This window comes from Notamacropus eugenii, chromosome 3 (genome assembly GCF_028372415.1).
Source record: "Notamacropus eugenii isolate mMacEug1 chromosome 3, mMacEug1.pri_v2, whole genome shotgun sequence".
Lineage (NCBI taxonomy): Eukaryota > Metazoa > Chordata > Mammalia > Diprotodontia > Macropodidae > Notamacropus > Notamacropus eugenii.
In genome coordinates this window covers 381,962,688-381,983,806 of record NC_092874.1, presented here as the reverse complement: position 1 = coordinate 381,983,806, position 21,119 = coordinate 381,962,688, and the positions used below count along the sequence as shown (strand labels likewise).

General features: G+C 35.3%; 1 protein-coding gene across 1 annotated transcript in view; it reads left to right on the top strand.

Annotated features, from left to right (window-relative positions):
• Positions 1-21,119, top strand: part of FOXK1 (forkhead box K1) — a 108,767-nt gene that overhangs the window by 56,763 nt on the left and 30,885 nt on the right. The window contains exon 2 of the mRNA XM_072597674.1: positions 19,478-19,663. Within this exon, the coding sequence (XP_072453775.1) occupies positions 19,478-19,663 (186 nt within the window). The remainder of the gene's footprint in view (positions 1-19,477; positions 19,664-21,119) is intronic.

Sequence of the window (21,119 nt, the reverse complement as noted above, 5' to 3'; positions counted from 1 at the left end):
AGAGTACCCCCTGTGGTAAGTCCACCAATCTAGGGATCCAGAGAGCTTGGATTAGTGGTTGTTCTGTAGTGTTCAGAATGATTGTTGTAGAAGAGCAAGAGTTGGGCAATAAAGAAGACTGGATTTGGAATCAGAGATTGAATCCTGGTTTTGCTACATGCATATCGATTGTGTGATCTTGAGCAGGTCACTTAGTCTCTCTGTCAGTGTCTGTAAAAGAAGAGGTTAGACTGGATGACTTGAAGTATCTCCCCTTGGTTTAAATCTATGATCCTAAGGCCTCCAGGTTCTCACATCTATGATTTATGACGATTAAATTGCGCGCACGCGCCCCCCCCCCACCCCCCCCACAAAACCCTACCAAAAAAACTGTGACTGTTGGAATTTCTGAAACAGGAATTTGGACTTTTATTTTTTTCTTCGTTGGAGATTGCAGGCATAATAAAATAGAAAATGTATAATTTAAAAGGTAGATAAGGAGAGTGAGTAGTATAGGGGGAGGGGATAATGGGAGAAAAAATGGTTAAATAATTTCCAGAGGAATGAAAAGAAATATCTGTCACCTTGGGCCTCAGTTTTCTAACTTAGGAAATGAGAAGAGGGAACTAGATGACCTCCAGCATGCCCTCCAACTCTAAATCTAGAATTCTGAGATCTTAAATCATGAGTAAAATATCGGTATCCTGTAAGTGAATGTCATTTTAGCTGCATAATTGTCCTTATGACCTAGACTGAGTCATTTAATCTCTGGTGGCCTTAGTTTTTTCCCATCTGAAATGAGAAAAATGTATTTCAATATTTCTAAAGGCCCTTTTAACTCCAAGACTGTGAGCTTGTGTACAGTACAAATTATTTTAAATACGAAATGTGGCATATTCATTTGAAATTTTAATTTCGGATTTGCAGTTTTCAGAAGCAGATTCTTTTTTTTATTATGCCCATTAATGGAGAGCAACACAGGTGTGGTGATTTTAAAATAATTTATTTTTGGCATAGGAATGTAGATGGATTCATTGTAAATAGACTCCCTCTGTGTCCTTCAGCTTTATTCTTAGTCACCTTAGTTATAGCCTGGGGGAAAGGAGAGGATTGGAATTGGAGAAAGGAATTGTTCACTCCCAGATAATCTAGACTTGACTATAGTAGCCCATTATGTCTGTATTTTTCTTACATTGATGTAGTCAGTTGGAGAATGGTTGCTGGAGTGGGGTGGGAGGGTTTCGTTGTTTGTTTGGGTTAATGAATAACTAGTTTAGATTGGTCCTTTAAAAAAAAAAAAGCCAAATCCTTTTCTTGTGGAAACTGCTTTGTTTCTTTTGTAGCTAGTGTTCAGAACTTTAGAGTTTGTCTGCCACGGTCCTGTAAACCATAAAATTATTTGCCAAAATCTCATTTTGTTCTACAGTACTTCGGCAATATTTTTTTTGGGTAAATAAGGTTCTTGTTTTTCTGTGAATATTTTTCCTTTAGAATTTGGTCAGTGGATGTCTAAAACACTCAGTAGGTGGAATTAATCTGCTGTGTGAATGAGCCATGTAGGCTTTTATTTAGTGATTAGTTAGGAAACAGATACAGGAAGACAATTTAACATTTTTAAAATTCTCTGTCATTTTAAAATGTAATTGTTTCATGTTTTAATTTTGTAATGCTTCCTTGAATTAAAAAGAAAAAGGAAAAAAATCCTGAACATTGAAGTCAAATAAGCAGTTACATTTTTCCATGACTTATCAGGAAGCCTCCTTCTTGTCAGAAACGGTTCCATAGGTTTGGTTATTTTTATGTGCTTAAAAATTAGTAAAATACTTTGTTGGTTGGAACTTGCCAAATGGCAGGTGTTTAATTTAACTTTGTAAAGCTTGGATTTTTTTGTATGTGTTGAGCCTACCTAATTTGCATCCTTTTTTCAAGGACCATCATTGAATAACCTTGCAGGGTTGGATGCATGCTAAAAAGCACTTGTACTATAGCTTGTACGGTCTGTACATCCCAGCTGGATCTCCAGAAACCTACTTATACTCCTTACAGACATGATTTTCTTGTTGCTAGGGCAGGATTACCATGGGTACAGGATAAATGGAGAGTGCTTGTAGGAATTCAGGATGCATTTTCTCTTGTTCTCTTTAGTGGAGATGTAGATTCTAAATAATCACTGTTAATTAGGAAAAAAACCTAAATGACCTTATATCTTCTGTTCCTTAATATTTCAAGGGCTTTATTCATTTCAGATTCTCAAATAACTAAACTGTTTGGTGAAACTGAGGAGTTTGGAAAAGAGAGATATGTCGTTGTGAATGATTGGGTTCTTGCTCTTGCAGAGTTGTGAAACAGTCTACTATAGAGTCCTGATTTCCAGGGAGAACATTTTGTTTTCTCTAAAGTCAAAAGGATTTTTTTTCAATTTAGCTCAGTTGTAAGAAATTGAAATTTTGGAATGTAACCTCTGGTAACCTTGATTTAAAAAATCATGTAAGCCCTGCTTTGTGTTAGCTTCCTCAGTTTCCTTGTGGGTAATAGGAGGTGGCCTGAGTGATAGCAAGTGCTGTGTTTTAAATAATTTTAGGAAGCATTCATGTAATATCTACTATAGTTAAACATGTAATTATGTTCTAGTAAGTCACTTAACTTTTCTTAATTGAAGATACTAACTGTAGAACTTCTCAAAAGGTTCTTGATAATTCCTTCAGATTATTTTGTAAATTGATTTGCTGACCCTAATAGGTAAATTAATACAAAAATACATAAGTATCAGCTATTATTTTATAAATACTTTTTTCAGAAGCAAAATTGGCTTCTTGCATTTTTTTTGACCTGCCATATAGAAACTTTACTCCTTTCTCTTTTTTCTATGAGATAGAATTGGAATTTAGGGTAGTATGTATCCTTTAGCTTATGTCACCAACATGGAGTTGTGAAGTATGACAAGTAGTAAAGCAGATTACACTTTCTTCTCATACCTATTAGCACTGAGACTAGTTTATTTCTTCTGTGATAGCCATTTTTTGTTGTTTTCCTTAGGACCTGAAGTCATAATACACTGTGAGTAATCATTTGTCATCTTACTTTCACCTGCTTTAGAATAAACTTGTACGCTGTTTGATGAGCTAGCATGATAGAGTGAAAATAACACTTGGATTTGGAATCAGAGGCTCTGGGTTCAGATTTTGGCTCAGCCTTTTGCTATCTGTCTGACTTTGGGCAAGTCACTTTTCTCTGGGCCTCAGCTTCCCCATATGTCAGATGAGGGGAGTGGACTTCTGAGCTTCCTTTCTTTCTATTCTGTATCCGTGATCCTATGATTGTATGTGATGTAGTTGCCCTAGAAGTTAACAACTTTACTTTTAAATATAGTTTATAGTTTTTTCTTCAGTCATAATTACAGCTTACTTTTTTGAATTTTAAAATTTATGACTGAATATAGTTAGAGCAGAAAGTGTACTTAACTAAATTACTGTTTATGTTGAATAAATTGACAACTTAAATGAAGAGCTACAACTTAAATGAAGAGATACTTGGGGTCACATTTGAAAACCCACGGAATTAGAGTTGGAAGGGACCTTGAAGGCCATTCATTCCAACCTGCACCTATCAAGTTATTCTTCTATACATTCACAAGCATTCCTTCCAGACTTTGACTAAAGGACTCCCACCCCTTTCGTCAGTTCTCTCCACTCAGCAACTTCCATCCTTTGCTCCATAGTTCTGCCTTCTAGAGCCAAGTACAACATCTGATCCTTCTTCCAGATAGTCCTTCAGTATGTGAATTGAGTTGCCATTTTGTTTTCCCTTCTCAAAGCTGAACACCCCCAGTTCCTTCAACTGATCTTGATTTCTGGGCCCCTTAAATCCTGATTGCCCTCAGAAGATTATCTTAATTTATTAGTTTTTTTTTTAATGAGATGAAACTTAAACAAATGAACATAATTTTCTAAATATGGTCTGACTAGACTAGTTAAGCTATTACCATTGAAACTACCATCAGTGCAGCCTCACATTGCATTTTAATTTTATTGGTGTTTTTTTAATCACCTTCATTTCCAAATTTAACTCTCTTTATTCATTTATCCATTGAGCTATCCCCTGTAACAGATTACAAAAGAAAAGTGAAAAAAATGTGTCTAAGTCAACCCACACATTATCCTAGTTAGGCTGACAGTAATTTTATTTAACATTCCATACCTGAAGCCCCTCATTTCTACAAAGAGGAAAAAGAGGAGTATTTTTTCTGATTTCCTCTGGGCCTAAATTTGGTCATTAATTACACAGCATTGTTTGTTTTGGTGCTGTTTTGTCTTATTTACAATTTTTTTGTGATTGTGAAGGTTACTTATTCGGTATTGTTTACATTGTTGCATTTCAGCATTCATTCATTAAATAGCTTAACATAGTATTTCAACAAATATTCATAAGTCTTTTTGTCTGGGGGGAAGTGGGGGAGAGATAGAATGCTTGGCCTGGAGTCAGAAGACCTGAGTTCAAATCCACCTCAGCCACTATCTGAGTGACCCTGGGCAAGTCACTTTACCCTGTTTGCCTCAGTTTCTTCATCTGTAAAATGAGCTGGAAAAGGAAATGATAAATCACTCTTTGCCAACAAAACCCTAAATAGTGTCATGAAGAATCAGACATGATTAATTGATTGAACAACAAAACAAGTATATTAGGCCAATTTGATGGCAAAATACAGAATAGTATGGCATAAAGGAGGCAAAAGGACAGGATCTGTGAATTTATCAGCTTAGACTTTTTACTGATGCAGATCAATACTTGCTGTATAACTTAGAGTTTTAGAGAAAGGGTCATTAACTTTTTTTTGTTGTGGACACTATTGATAGTCAAAGCCTACCGACTTCCTTTTACTTTAATATTTGTTGCCTATATTAATGATTGAAAAGGGAGGTTAACGTGAGGGAGGAGGGGCGGGAAGTAATTTTTTCCCATCCTAGTTCACGAGCCCCTGAAATCTATTCATGGTGTCCATAAGCTTGCAAGGGTAAGAACCCCTGTTTTAGAAAATAATGCTGGGAATTGAGGGATCTGATCACTAGTCCAGGGTGTAGAGACGGATATTTCAGAGGTAGAACCTATTTCTAAGTATACCTGCCTTTTGAGACCAATGTGCTGTTTTCAAATAGAACTCTTTGTTAAACTATTGCTTTACCTGTCATAGAGTCAACTTTTAATTATAGAGAAACTGATTTATCCATATTGTGAATTACTGGTGCTTCTTATTCTCTCATGCCCTGTTGTTTGATTGGCAGTTAGCACCTGAACTGTGGCAAGAAAAATTTTCCGTCTGCTGGATGATCTGATAAAGATTTGTTAGAGGTAGAATTGGAACTATTAGCTAAAATTAGATAGGAGTTTATTGGTGGATTTTATTTTCTGAGATTAAATGAAAATATTTAGCAAAATGTGCTACCTTTATTGTCCATTTCCTACTTATATTCTCCATTTCCTGAAACCATTTAATTTAATATTGACTGTCCTATATATATATAAAATATACATATATTATATATTAATATATCATATAATATATTATATTATATATGTTATATTATATATTATATATTATATAATAGAATATATATTATATATATATAGTTTGTAATACACATAGAAAATAGTCCTTGTATTCAGAGGTGGCATAACACACTTGGCAGGTACTTCACTCAAATACTACTAAATTTATGACACACACATTTTAGATTCAACTTTGATTTAAAAAAAGGTTGGTTTTGGGGGGTTTTTGTTTTTTGTTTTCGTTCTACTCTGCTCTCTTTTTTCTTCTCATTTAAGAGATTTGGAGTAGCTCTGTGGTCTTTGGTCTTTGGTCTTATTTGGGAGAGGTAGAAAATTCTCAGCTGATTGGATTAGAATGAGGGGAAAGGTGGCTTGACAGATAAGATGCACTAGACTGTTCCAGGCATGTAGGACTGTTTGCAAGGTGGTATGGTACCTAAGGGTGGGAGAAAAGAATTTTCCATTATATGAGAAAGCCTGTTTTATTATTCTTAGATTCAGTCAGTAAATTTTTCTTAAGCATCCACTCTGCTAAGAGCTAGAGAATGGACAAAATGCAAATGACATAGTCCCTGTTGTCAAGGAGCTCACATTCCAGTGGGGGAGACAACATGCAAATAGCTACATACAAACAAGCTGTCTACAGGATAAATTTGAAATAATCAGTAGAAGGAAGGTACTAGCATTAATGGGAATTTAGGTGTAGATGAGGAGGAAGCACATTCCAGGTATGGGAGATAGCCAGTCAAGATACTTGGAGTTGGGAGATGGGGTGGCCAGTGTTATTGGATCCTAGAATATATGGAGGGGAATAAGTTTTAAGAAAACTGGAAAAGTTGGAAGAGGTTGGATCATGAAGGACTTTGAACATCAAATGTGAGATTTCATATTCAGTCCTGAAGATGGTAGGGAGTCACTGGAGTTTATTGAGTTGAAGAGATGAGATAATCAGACTTTCACTTTAGGAATATCCCTTTGACAGTTAAATGGAAGATAGACTGGGAGTGGGAGACTTGTGGAACGTAGATCAATCAACAGGTCATTTGCAATAATCTAAGCATAAAGTAATGAAGGCCTGCACCAAGGTGGTGGCAATGTCAGAGGAGATAGATGGCATATGTGAGAATTGTTGCAAGGTGATATGGACAGGCCTTGGTGATAGTTTGGATATGGGGTGAGACAGTAAGGAGTTGAGATAACACCTACTTGCAAATCTGGGTGACTCAGAAGATGGTGGTAGTCTTAATACGAATATGAAAGTTAGGGAGGCTTTTGAGGGGAAGAGTTTAGTTTTGGATACGTTGAGTTTAAGATGTCTGTGGGACATCCATTTCAAGCTCTCTAATATGATAGTTGGAGACGTGAGTCAGGAAAAGAGGTTAGGACTGGTTAAGTAAAATAGAGAATTATCAGGATAGAGATGGTAATTGAATCTAATTAAATGCAATCCCAATTTAGGGGAAATTTGATCTTATACTGTATCATCATTTTGGGAGGTTATTTGGTCATGTTATGTTGGAACTAGTTGGCCTAATTTTAAATAGTATTTAAGGGATGAATTTAGGAAGCTAGATTTGGTGCATAATTTTTATATAATCTTACCTTGCTGGAAAAATGGGGCTTTGATCCTTTAAGGGAAGGCCATTGAATATAATAGAAAAATAAATTATACATTTAAAAATAGAATGATAAATTGTGCATTTTGTTCCCAAAACCAATTAATTTTTTAAATTCATCTTATATGTACATAGTAAGATCATCTAATAAGGACAGCAGTCACTGGTTAAATATACCATTAAGTTAAGAAATTTGATCAAAGTCTATTTTAGTCATGTCTTTCTTTTTTCCTTTCTTTCTTTTTTTCCTTTTTTCCTTTCTTTTTTCTTTCTTTTTCTTTTCTTTCCTTCCTTCCTTCCTTCCTTCCTTCCTTCCTTCCTTCCTTCCTTCCTTCCTTCCTTCCTTTCTTCCTTCCTTTCTTTCTTTCAAAAGGTCAATATTTTAAGCAGGAGTGTTGCTTAGTGATTATACCAAAGTCCTGGTTCAGGACATCCAGATTCTATTTCCATTTTTGATTCTGTGACTATAGGACACATGGACTTTTCAGTTAATTATCTATAAAATGGGAATGATTCATGGTGGTTCAAAATCTTAATGTATAGAATACCTACTTTTCCCCCTTTGGAATTGCAAACAGAATTAAGTTCATTAGAATTAATAGGAATGGTATCTCTTTTGAAAAGATGCCACTGAGGGAATGGTTTAAGTAAATTGCATTTTTGTACCACAACAAAAATAGTGACCTGGTAATATTATAAACATTGATTATTTAGTGTAACAATAAGAGCACTGAACTGGGAGCCAGGAGATGTTGGTTCTTGTCTTGGTTGTAGGTCACAGCCATTTGCAAGTCATTTCATCTCTGAGATTCAGTTTTCTCATCTATAAAAGGAGGGCATTGGACTAGATAATCTCCTGGAGCTTTTCCAGGTCTAATATTCTACAGTTCTATTACTCAGACTTGTAGACCACCTACCTGGAAGATCATTGCTGGTTTTGATCCAAACATAGAACCACTAAGTTCTGTCTTTAAGTAATTTATACAAAGCCCTGTGAACTCTGAATGAAAGTTAATATATAAGCAAAATTATTTATGCTTCTTTAATCATCCTGCAGTTTTAACTGGCTTTCACTTTTTACCCACAGACTATATTTGGGTGTTTTTGCTAGTGTTTTATCTAGTGGCAAACATGACAGTACTTGATTATGTTTGAGGCTATGAGAATAGAAGCAGCACAAAATCCTGTCAGGAGGGCACACACCCATGCTTCTTGGTGCTAGTGGTTAGTAAAGTTGAGTTATTTTTTCATTCTTTGTATGTGGAGACATCTCTCTGCTTGCTTCCTTTCTCTCCATAGAGTTTTAGTTCCTCAGGGGGATGGGCCAGAAACCAAAGGTTGCTTCTCAGAACACAACTTAGCGACTTCTAGTAGTTTCAAAAACGACTTGTCGGCTTGTTGCATTTGATGCTTTTCTCATGTTCGTTTCGTGGCTTTGATTTCTGAGGGGAAAAGTTAGTCCAGGTTTTGATTCATGGAATTTCAAATTGATCAGATTTCAGTAAGCCATTTTAACTGAAGCACAATAGCAATTTGTTTAAGTATCCAAGACCCTGTCTTTGTTTTTCTTAGCAGATTGAACTTTAATAGCTGGAAAAGTTGTGTTTTGCTTTTGTTTTTAAAACAAAAAAGTCCTTCCCATTTTTATTAAGTTGGAGGTGTGGTTCCATATATTAAATGGTGCTCCCTCAAGTTTGATTCTTCTTTTACAGATGAGATCGAATTAGGTTGTTTTCGGCTTTGTTTTTAAATAGAGATGGGTCTTTCTTAGCTGGAACAGGTCTATTTAGAAAAGAATAGTAATTATCAATATTCAAAAGTAGAGACTATTACAAAGCTCGTGGGTCAGATCTTAGCGTTGGTGCTTGTTCAGCAATAGAAACAGGATGCAGAATATTTATGCCCTTGGCATACAGAGGCTAATTTTTTTATGGACTATTTAATTTTTTTTGTCAATTAACAAAAATTTTCTCTCCCTCCATTGAGGAAAAAAGCAAAACCCTTGTAATATAAATCTGCATAATCAAGCAAAACTAATTCCCGTAATTGTCATGTACACACACACACACACACACACACACACACACACACACACACACACATTTTTACCCTGATTCCATCTATCTTTTTGTCAGAAGGTGAGTACAATTCACTTCCTTTTAAGTCCCCTGCAGTCATGGTTGGTTATTGCATTAATTACAGTTCAGAAGCCTTTCCATTTGTTTGTTTTTACAATGTTGTTGTATAAATTATTCTGGTTCTGCTCACTTCCCTCTACATGAGTTCATGCAAGTCTTCCCAGATTGCCCTGAAACTACTACCCACATCATCATTTCTTATAGCACAATAGTAATCCATTATATTTATATACTGTAATTTGTTCAGCTATTTCCTAATTTATGGGCTTAGTTTCTAGTTCTTTTCCATCACAAGATGACTGTTATAAATATTATTATACATATGAATTCTTTTCTTCTTCGTTCAAATCCTTAGACTTGATTTGAGAAGAACAAGATTGTTGCAAAGAATTTATTTTGCCAAGTTCCACAAAATTTGAGTTAATCATATTTGACCTTCCAGAATTTACTAATGTAAATTTACTACGTACATGTAGGAATTTGGTGTCTTGTGTCCTTCGTCTTTCCTCTCCCCCCACCCAAATAACTCTGCTTTGTGCTTACAATTTTCAAATCTTCCCTTTTGTGTTCACCTTATTTTTTAATCTCAAAAAAGGATTCCAGATATAGTAGTCTTATACAATTCCTTGTTATGCATAATGTGCCACAGTATCAGAGTCCATCATTTTTGAGTAATAAGTAGCTGATATTTGAAAGGTTTTATTCAATCAAAATATTTATCAAAATAAAACCTTTTAACTGGAGTGACCGGTGAAGTATTACTATTCAGATTAATTAAATTCCCATTGAAACAAAAAGGTTTTGCTCCTCTCCCCGAAAAAACTTTTTAAATTTTATCAACTATATTTCCTACTCTAATCTAGTAAATATAATTACAGCTTATTTGAAGAATAGAACCTATGTTTCAAGTTTGTTGTACTGAACATGTTGATGATGACTACATAGTACTATAAATGTGGAAAGCTGCATGTATATTGATCCAGGACAGTTTCTAGAAACTGAAGTTTTTGGGGGGTTTTTTGCTTGTTTTAAATTAAATCCTAGTTTTTCATTTTTTGGGATCCTGTTTGGCCAAAAGTTGAACTTGTCAAACAAAACAAAATTACAGTGAATTGGTTGACTGACATTGAATTGGGTGAATATAATTGACATATTTATTAGAAGGCAAATTATAGCCTATATGAGTGATACTGTAGTTCTGAATATATGCAATACAAAGGCAAGAGTAATACCCCTGAATAGAAGATGTCAAATAAAAACAGAAATGTTTGTTTTATAATGGATACACATGCATGCATACAAATATCAACATTTTGCTTTACTTGTATCTCTTAAGTAAAGATTTTGTGTGAATGTTGTGCACATCAATTTGTAAGGTAAAGTAGTGCCAGACCAGCACCTTTTTACCTCCTCAACCAGTGGCTTAAGGCTCCGAGATGATGATTTTGAAGGGGAGAGATGAAGATAAAACCTCAGAATTAGTGAGCCCCTTCAGATGTAAAACCACAAAGACCAAGCCAGGCTCTGTAATGCTCTGCCCATGGACTCTTTGTGCTCTGTGTGCTCTGTCATTAGGTGACACAAGCTTGGAAGACTTGGAGTGGTGGAGAAATTGTAAAAGCAGATGGGGATCTGGAAACAGCTGATTCATCCTACATAGGTTATAATTGCTGAAATGCTAAGTAAAAATGAAATCAAAGACCCGTGATTGTGTATGTTGCTGTTATTTGCAGATTGAGGAAAATAGTGTCCAAAAAAATTGTTTATCATTACTTGCAATTCCCAAAGACCTCTCCCCATTTCCAGATCCTCAATAGAACAACCATCCTCTGCACCAAATACAAGTAAGCAAAACCAGGCTAGATGCATACCTCAATCTGTACTTCTAGTCCCCCATTTTTCTTGAGGGAAGAAAATTTATTGTCAATTCACTAAAATCATGATTAACATTATGTTAAGAGTTCTGATGTTTTAACATAGTTTTTGTTTTCGTTATTGTAGCCATTGTGTAAATTGTTCTCCTAGTTCAGCTTACTTTATATTATATCTGTTCATATAGGGCCTAACCTTTCCTGAATTCATCATATTCATAATTTCTTACAGTGCTATAATATTACATTACATCCATATAACATAGTTTGTCCAGCTAGTTTCCAGTCATGGACACTTAATTTTATGCTAGCTCTTTGCTACCACAAAAAATGCTGCTTTAAATATTTTTGTATTTATGTATTTTTTATAAATGGGACCGTTCCCCCTGTTCTTGACCTAGGAGTATTTGCCTAGCAGTGGTGTTTCTGGGTCAAGAATCATGTATAGTTTAATAATTTCTAACACAATTCTAAATTGGTGGGACCGGTAATTAACTGCTTTGCCCACTGTGTTCCTGTTTTCCTTTATACTGGCCAGCATTTACTATTGTTGAACCCTTTTTCTAGTCTAAGGGTATGAGATGAATCTTCAGAATTATTTTAATTTGCATTTCTCTTATTGTTACTGATTTGGTACATCCTTTCCTTGGGTTATTAATAGTTTGCCTTTCTTCTTTTGAAAACTATTAGTACTGTGTTTTCAGGGGACAGATTTTAGAGGTAGAAGTGGCAAATTATGCTAAGTATAGTATCTGCCTTCTTAGGTACAGTAATTTCTCCACAACCCTTGCTGTATGTACAGTATTTTCAAAAATCATAAAACAGTGAGCATTCCATCATGTTAGGATAATTTTTATTGTAAGGTTTATTGTCCTTACCTGTAAGTATTTCTTACTGAAATAAGTTTCTAAACATTGATTTAATAAATGTGATATTCAATAATAATCTGATTCTTGCTACAGATATAAAACATTTTCCCCTGTAATTTGTACCCAAAGGGATGAAATCTTGGAATTCTTCCCTTAATAAAACAAAATTTAAGTTCATGGAGTAGTATGTCATTTGAAACTGCACATATTGAAAATTATCACAGAATCAATAAAAGGAACTATTTTTAAGTTGAACATCTTCTATAATAATATAAAGCAAGTACCTTTCTTTGAGGAGCTCAAATTTGCTTTCAGGTGTTATTATCTAAATACTTTTTATAAGAGGGAAGAACTTGATACAATGAAGTGAAAAGATAATTCTTAGGTCATTCAGTGAGTTATTTTGAAACTGAAATTAGATTCTTACTAAGTATTTGCACACACATGCTCTTACACACACAATTCTACAAGCTTGATAATTAATAACACTGTTTTATCTTGTGGCAGTGAAGATCAGAACAAGCTAGAGGAAATACAGTAATATTTTCAAATTTAAATGAGTCTTTAGTTGACCTTTTTTTGGGCTTCAGCAAATTTGCTTGCCATACTTTTCAACAAATTTTTAAGTTGTCTTTGTTTCAACAACCACTTGCTATTATAAAGAAAGAGAAGGAAAATGTGTATAAAATGAAAACAAAATTAGTAAGCACTCCAATCAAACTGTTCCCTACCATTTTTGGTGTCAAACGATGACAGTGTACATCTATATACATAGATGTGTATGCACATAAACAGACATTTGATTTGAAGACCATTCAGTTGCATTTGAAATCTTTTCCCCTTTCAGTTCGTCAAGTACATTTCTCTACACCTCCTGGCTGATGTTTGCTTGGCAATTAATATTTCCCATTGCATATTATGAAATTTGTTTTACCAGTGCAGATAAGGTTTGTGTTAGTTTCGCAGTATAAACCAGTTTTTGAGAGGCCTAATCGTCTTTAGTAAGCGAACAGCTGTGACTTATAATGCTGAAAGATCAAATCTTGCATTTCTGGTGACTGCACAAAGGTACAGCCCAAAGTAAGTTCTGATCTGAAAGCTTCTGTTAGCTATACTTGTCCTTACAACTAGGTCTTTCATAATTATCTTATTGTTCAAATGGTAAAGTCTAGCTTGCTCAACTGCTACCTCTCTTACCTTCAACTAGCAAGGATTAATTAATTATCTGTTTTGACTGTTCACTTGCACATAAGCTTCTTGAGGACATAGATGAGTTGTTGTTTGTTTTGGTATCCTTGGCTTGATTGTGCATATTTGAATCGATAAACTTTTTGGTTCTCCTGTAGTTAGGAGCTTGGTAATAGCCACAGGTTCTACAAGATTGAGGCTGTCTCTGGGAAGAATATAATACATGCTGAAAGCAATTGTGGCTTTTTTTCTCAAAAAACTTTTCTTGAAACTAGAAAAAAGGGAAATGGTCTAGAAAGATGACTATGAAGAGATATTGGTAGTAGAGTATGAGAACAATGATAGGATTAGTGAATTTGGCTAAAATAAGGAGAAAAGTTCACAGGGTATTGGTTCAGTATTTTGTTTATGAATGTTAGGCTATGGATGGATGGCATAGTTACTGGTATGCATATGAATGATTTGGTGCCTCAGAATTCTACTTTGGAGTCCACAAATCTGGGTTGGAATTCCAGTTCTGCCACTTACCATTGATTGACCTCAGTCAGGTTACTTACTCTTTTTGTCCTTCGGTAAAATGAAAGAGTGTTGGACTCAACTTCAGACGTCCCTTTGAACTTCAAATATTTGATACTATGATTGACATGTGTTACATTTGGAAAATGTCTTATTGCCTGCTGCAAAAGTCTGTCCGTTAAATAATAGTATTCTTCTCATGACACTAGATGTCTGTGAATCATAGAACATGATAATTTTATAATGCATTACAATTGTAGGTGACTCGAAGAGTAATGGAAAGACTTGTGGTGGATGGGTGTAAGCAGGCCACAGTATATTACTGTGGGTAACTTAGAAATAAGTGTCATAGAAGACATTTATCAAGGATAATATGGCTAGAATTGGGGACACATCTGGTAAGTATGGATTATGTGTATGAGACTTAGCATAGCTATAGTGCTATCAATCAATAAGCATTTGTTAAGTTGCAAATAAAGGAACCAAAGGAAGACATAGTACACAGAGTACAATTGCATTAGATGAAAAAGTATAATGACGTTGCAGACTAGACCAATGGAAGGAATACCCAAACTAAATAATAGCTTTTCATTTGATTATAAATTTAGGACATGATATGTAGAGAATTAACTTTTGAGGTTATTGTTTAAAATTTAATCTTTCAAATCCAGGAAGTTTCATAGTAGTTATTCTATACTTTTCTGGTTCCTACATTCACCACACTATGACCTTTTAATTTTTCAGTGGAATCTTTCAGAGAATTGTTTTTTCCAGCTATATCAACTCTTTGCCTCAGCATTTCCCCCCAGATGCTAAGGGCCATTAGCATCACTGTTCGCACAGTAAGTTTCTTAAACCTGATAAATCTCCCTAAGTGAAATCTCCAAAGTGAAGGATAGCCACGTCTTTTTTTGTCTCTACTCTTTATTATGTAATTCCAGTGTGATATTCACAGCACCTACAGCTGCCACGAATCCCAGCACAATTCTGAATTGTATAATACAACAGACTCTCTGCATGGAAGACAGAACCAAAACATTCAAGACACCAGAAAGCCAAATCCATCATAGTAAAAAAAATCCATACACAATAGCAATGCAGTGCACAGTGCTATCCCCAAGTCTTCACCATGTTAGGGCCTTCCCGCAAACAAACAAACATGATCCTAGTTGTCTGCCTCCTCTCTCTCCTTCAGTTCAGACTATTCTGACCAATTTCCTCTCAGCTCTGCTCTACCTTGTTCAGCAAATTCTTCCCACTACAGACTCCATGTGACTCAGGCTTCCATGTGACCCAGGCAGGTCACATGGGCCTATGAATGAATGGGAAAGATATTCCCATTTAAATTACCATTACGCTCTTATCACTTCCCTACTCAATAACCTCCAGAGGTTCCCTATGGTCTCCAGGATGAAATAAAAGGCATTTAAAGCTCTTTGCAACCTTGCCTCTTCCTATCTTTCCTCTCTTCTTACATATTACTCTCCATGAACTTTATGGGCCAGTCACTTTAGCCTACTTGCTATTTATCACATACTGTAATCCATCCTTTGTCTTGGTACCCTTGCTATGTCTGTCCCTCATAATTGAAGTGTTCTCCTGCTTTACTTTAAGCAGAGATTCACTTGGAAAACTGTGGTTTCCTTCAGGACTCAATTCAAAGGCCATATCTGTAGGAAAACTCTAGGTTTCACTAGCTACTGAAATCATCTCCTCTTAAAGTTACTTTTTATGTACTTTGTATGTAATATCTTGAATAAACATTTATGTTTGTGTCTCTCCATGTAAAGTATATAGTCCTTGAGACCAAGGACTGTTTTTCTTTGTGTCCCAACTAAATTAAATTAAACAGCCATCTTTGGTTTCTTAGTGTCTAACATTTTCTTAGTCTTACAGTCAAGAATTCTAGACTAATTTACCCTGTTTGATAGGTGAAGAAATGGAGGCCCAAGGCATTGTAGCCCTCTGAGCCCACATAGCTTGTTAAGGGCTGAGACCAGAATTCAAGGCTCCAGGCTCCTAGTCCAATGCCTTTTCCACTACCTCATGCTGCCTGTACTAATTCTATTAATGTACATGCTGGAAGGTAGATGGTTTTTTTAAATGTTCTTTCCATACCTGATTTATAGCATCTTCAATTTATAGTTTAAAAAGGGGGTAGTTTTGACTTAGCATTTAAATTTAAGGGAACAGTTTATAAACCCCTGGGAAACACTACTACTTTTGAATCTTTACAGTCAGCTGTGAATTTTAAGTGTTTTACCTGTGTCGCATTATGATTTCATTATTTACTGTTAAATGTCTTTAGTTTTATTTTCAAGGCTATGCTTTTAAAATTCATATCCCTTTAGTTCATTTGTAATTTGTATTCCTTTTTCCATTTTGTATTGCTCTAACAGCAACAGTTGTGGTTTTAACAATATGCTTCAATAATGGGATGTCCCCATCTATAACCACCCACTTTGTTCACTTTTTAGAAATTGTTTTAAAATTTAGAAATAACTCCTTGTACACAGGGCTTTTTATATCAAACTATATTTTTCATGTAAGTTTGTCAGGATCCTTTCATTTCAGGATTTTTTGTGTAAAAGTTCCTTTAAAAATCATTTCCCCAAGAATCTGTTTTTCTTGTGAGTGCTTTACAAAACCCAGAACCTATGGTGCCTTCTTGGCATTCTAATTTCAGACTTTACGTAAATGAAAATTGCTTGTGGTCCCTGGCCCACCACATGAAGGTTTCCTAATTGCATGTATTCTGTATTGCCCTGAAGGAGGGGAGTTTTAGAGCTTTGGAAAAGCTCTGACTGTTGAATCATCCTCATCCTCTCTTTGACTATCTAGTAGCTTTCTCCTGTTGTATAAAGGTTCTAACAAATAGCAGGTCATTGAGTTTGGGTAACAGTTTTCTTTTCTCTCCATTAGCCAGTTCTCTGTATGAGATAGCTTCCAAATAATTCACTGTCCAAAAGTCTTGGGAGGTAATGGCTTCTTCATCACTGAAAACTCTTGCAGCAGAGACTGGATGGCCATTTGTCATGTATGCTGGAGAGGGGAATTCCTGTTGAGATGAAGATTAGATAAGATAATATTTGAAACCCCTTTTAACCATAGGATTGAAAAGAAGCATGCTCATTCTCAAATGTTATCCTTCAGAAACATAAATTCTCCAGATTCTAAAATTCTGACCCAAATTTAGGGACCAAGATGAAACTTTAAACAGTGTACCTTTCTGAAACAAAAATGACATTCTTTTTTTTCTTTTGTATTAACAGTTTTATTTGAAGTTTTGAGTTCCAAATTCTATCTGTTTCTCCTTCCCTCCTTTCCCCCCTCCCTGAGATGACAGGCAATCAGATATAGATTATACAAATGCATTTATATGAAACATTTCTGTATTAATCATTTTGTACAAGATTTAACAAAAATGAAAGAAAGTTAAACAAATAGCATGCTTCAGTCTGTATTCAAACAATATCAGTTCTTTCTCTGGAGGCAGATAGTATGGTTTCATCATTAGTGCTTTGAGATTGTCTTAGATCATTGTATTGATGGGAATAGATAAGTTTTTCACAATTCTTCACTGTATTGCTATTACTGTGTGTAATATTCTCCTAGTTGTTTACTTCACTGTGCAGCAGTTCATGTAAATCTTTCCAGGTTTTTCTGAAATCATCCTATTTGTTATTTGTTATAGCACAATAATATTCCATTACAATCATATACCACAGATTGTTTAGCCATTCCCCAGCTGATAGGCATCCCTTCCATTTCCAATTCTTAGCCACCACAAAAAGAGCTGCTATCAATTTTTTTTTTGACAAATAGGTCCCTTTTCCCTTTTTTTGGATGTCTTTCAAAAGGTATGAACAGTTTTATAGCCTTTAAGGCATAGATCCAACTTGCTCTCCAGAATGGTTGGATCAATTCACAACTCTACCAGCAGTGCATTAGTGTCCCAGTTTTACCACATCACCTCCAATATCCAACATTTTCCTTTTTTGTCATATTAGTCAATCTGATAAGTGTGCATTCTAGGCATGGGGAGTGGGCTGTACAAAGACACAGAGATGAGAGACATACTATCCTATGTGAGGAACAAGGCCTATTTGACTGGAATGTAGAAAGCATGCAGTTAACGTAGTTAGGCTTGGCTAGTAGGTTGGACCTAGCCAGGTTGTGAAGGATTTGAAATTAAGTATTGCTGACTCCAAATCCAGTACACTCAGGATGAAGTACACAGACCAGTGACTTGAAGCCTTACTTAAGGACAGATTGTATAGTGGAAAGCTTTAATATAAAATATCTTGAGTATTCAGTCACCTGGCATTTATCATTCAGAATGCCTTTCTGTAGTTTTTAAGTATATTAAAATATCTGAATTTCAAAGCAGATTGATTGTAGAGTCTTTATACACTCACTGAACAGGCCACCTTTCACTTTCTTGTGGGCAGCTTGCTAGTTAATAGAGGAGGAGAAAGAACATTTTACTTGGCCATTACTTTAATGTACATGGGGACATACAAGTAGCTATTTTTTATGACATTGGAGGATTCCAAAGACTTGAAAATATTGAGTTTCATACCACTTTAACAAGGCCATTTATAATTACTTTACTATTCAGAACTCAAGAGGTTTAAGCTCAGGGTCATAAAGGAAGTTAGAAATGGAGTAATAACTGAACTTTGTATTCATACCCATGGTCTAATCACTCACCACAAACATGACTCTTTATTTTTGTAGACAGTATTTGTTTTCTGCTGTTTTTTAATATTTGATGTAAATGATCTGAATGGTTTTATATTGTTTTTGCCTTTCTGATTCATCTTTATTCCTCATTAGTGAATCTTAACTCTCCAACTAAAATACCCCACAGGAGGGATTCTAGTAGGAAGCAGCTATTAATTATGAAACTCTCCTTGAGATTGTCATATATATTCATATGTATCTTATGCATGTGGGTGCTGGGTATATGTATCTTCTGTCAATATATACTGGGAAAAGAGACATTGTGGTCAAAATGAAATTATCATAATTCCATATCTTCTCAAAGAACACAAAAACAATTTTTAATATGAACTCAGAACCCCAAAATTCCAGTAACATTGTACTTTAACAGATTCTATTTTCTCTTCTAATCCCTTAACAGCTCATCTCTCTCCCAGCCTTACCCCCAACCCTTGGCTTAAAAAATTTCATTCTAGTAGGTAGCATATTGTAGTGGATAGAGAAAGAGCTGGCTTCAAAATCTAAAAGACTTGGCAGAGTCACTTAACCTCTCAGTTCCCCCAGGCAACTCTGTACTGTGTTCTTTGTATTTGTATTTTAATGGTTTATGTTGTACATTTTATTGTATTACCGTTTTTTCAGCCAATGTCAATTGTTTAATATTTAGGATAACTTAATTTGTATGTAATTTACATGAAATCACTCTTATTTGATTTAAAATTGCTTTTGGTTGTAAGTTGGACTTTTAAGCAGAGGTGAATATTTTTGAATTTAGAAACTATATTTGTGGAGAATCAAACTCATATCAGACTCCCAGTTTAAATTTATAAATATGCCTGCTGAAAATTTAAAAAAGATTCTGTACTTTTTATTCACACAAACTACCAAGCAAATATTAGTTCATTAGAGTTATTCAGGAGAATTAGAAATTTCTTCAATGGGTATTTTCTCCATATTTGAAGTCTCCGATCACTTCTTTGTATTACATGGCTAATATATTCATCACCTTTCCTTTCTTTTTCCCATTACAGATGTACCTTTCGATTTCCTAGTACGGTTATAAAGATCCAGTTCACATCTCTGTACCATAAAGAAGAAGCTCCACCATCTCCCCTTCGACCTCTTTACCCTCAAATTTCCCCTCTGAAGATCCACATTCCGGAGCCGGATCTCCGGAGCCTAGTCAGTCCCATTCCGTCTCCTACTGGCACTATCAGGTAAGAAATAGATTCCAGAGGTACTACTTTTTATAATAAAATAAATTATTATAATATAACAATATAATAATAATATAATTATAGTAAAATCATTATTAATTAATATTTAGCATAATAACAACTACTGAGAGGCAGCATTGGCATAATGAATGGAAAATTGGCCTTGGATTTTGGACAACTATAATACACATGCATACATATATACATACTCACCTGTGACCCTGGCCATGTCAGTTACCCCATCAGTGCCCCAAACAACTTTCTAAAATGTTACAGCTTAATTGCCAGTCTGCATTGATAGAGGGAGTTTCCTCCTTACCAGGACCAGGAATTCTCAACATTAATGATCTCTCTCTCTCTCTCTCTCTCTCTCTCTCTCTCTCTCTTTCTCTTTCTCTCTCTCTTTTCCTCTCTCTCACACACACAGATTTCAAAATCATATATAAAATAAGTAAGATGTGGTCTCTAGAAATTTGCCCGGAGAAAAAGATGTATTTCACATTATACACAATGCATATTCTTGAAAAGTTGCATTTAAACTAAATTGTTCTACAACCTAGGTATTTAAAGGAAATCCATGCTAAATTCTTTAGTAATGTGAGGTACTATTCTCTTTATTACTTTTGCTAACTTAACATTCTTAACAAATTATCTTTGATGAGAATGACAGTTTATAGTCTTTTTTACTCTCTGTCTTCCTGACATTCTCTGTGATCACCTTATTCATGTGGATGACCCTTTTGACTCCTGTTTTGTTTACTTCTGCAACTTCTCTGACTTGTCTTCAGCCACCCACTGGAATGGTCACAATTTCAGTTCTGCCATCAATCAAAACTGCTCTCCTTCTGAGATCTTGAAATCTGCGACCCCATCATTGCACTACTCCTGTACTTTTACTCAGCCTGAAGCAGCGCCCGAGTTTCTGCTTCTTCCCTTTTCTCCTCGCCAGTAACTCCACTTCTGATGTCATTTGTCTTTATATATAGCTTTGATCTGTTGGTAAGCAACTTCCCTGCTGTTCTTCCTTCTGCTCTTGAATCTATGTTCTATTCTGCTAATCTCCAGTTCTGGGTAACCACTACATATTGCAGTCTTCATTTATATTCTCTCCCAAGGAACTGACCAGAGCTGAAAAGAGCCGCAAAATTCTGCTTATTTGGTTGATTACAGGTTTACATTGTTTAACTTCAGTTGAATTTTTACTACTGCACAACAGTTTGTATTCATCTCTTATGGATTCCTTATCACATTCATCACTGCAACTATTCTAAGCCTTCATTTTCCTCAGACTGCCAACTTCATTCCTTCTTTTATCTCTCTCTTCAGATGACCCTCTTACCTTACTGAAAAGATTTGAGTCCTTCTGACCTGAGCTCTCTCAACTCTTCTCTTCACACATCAAAAATTTTCAATATCCATACCCAGTCTCTGGATGAGACTGCTTTCCTCCTTGACC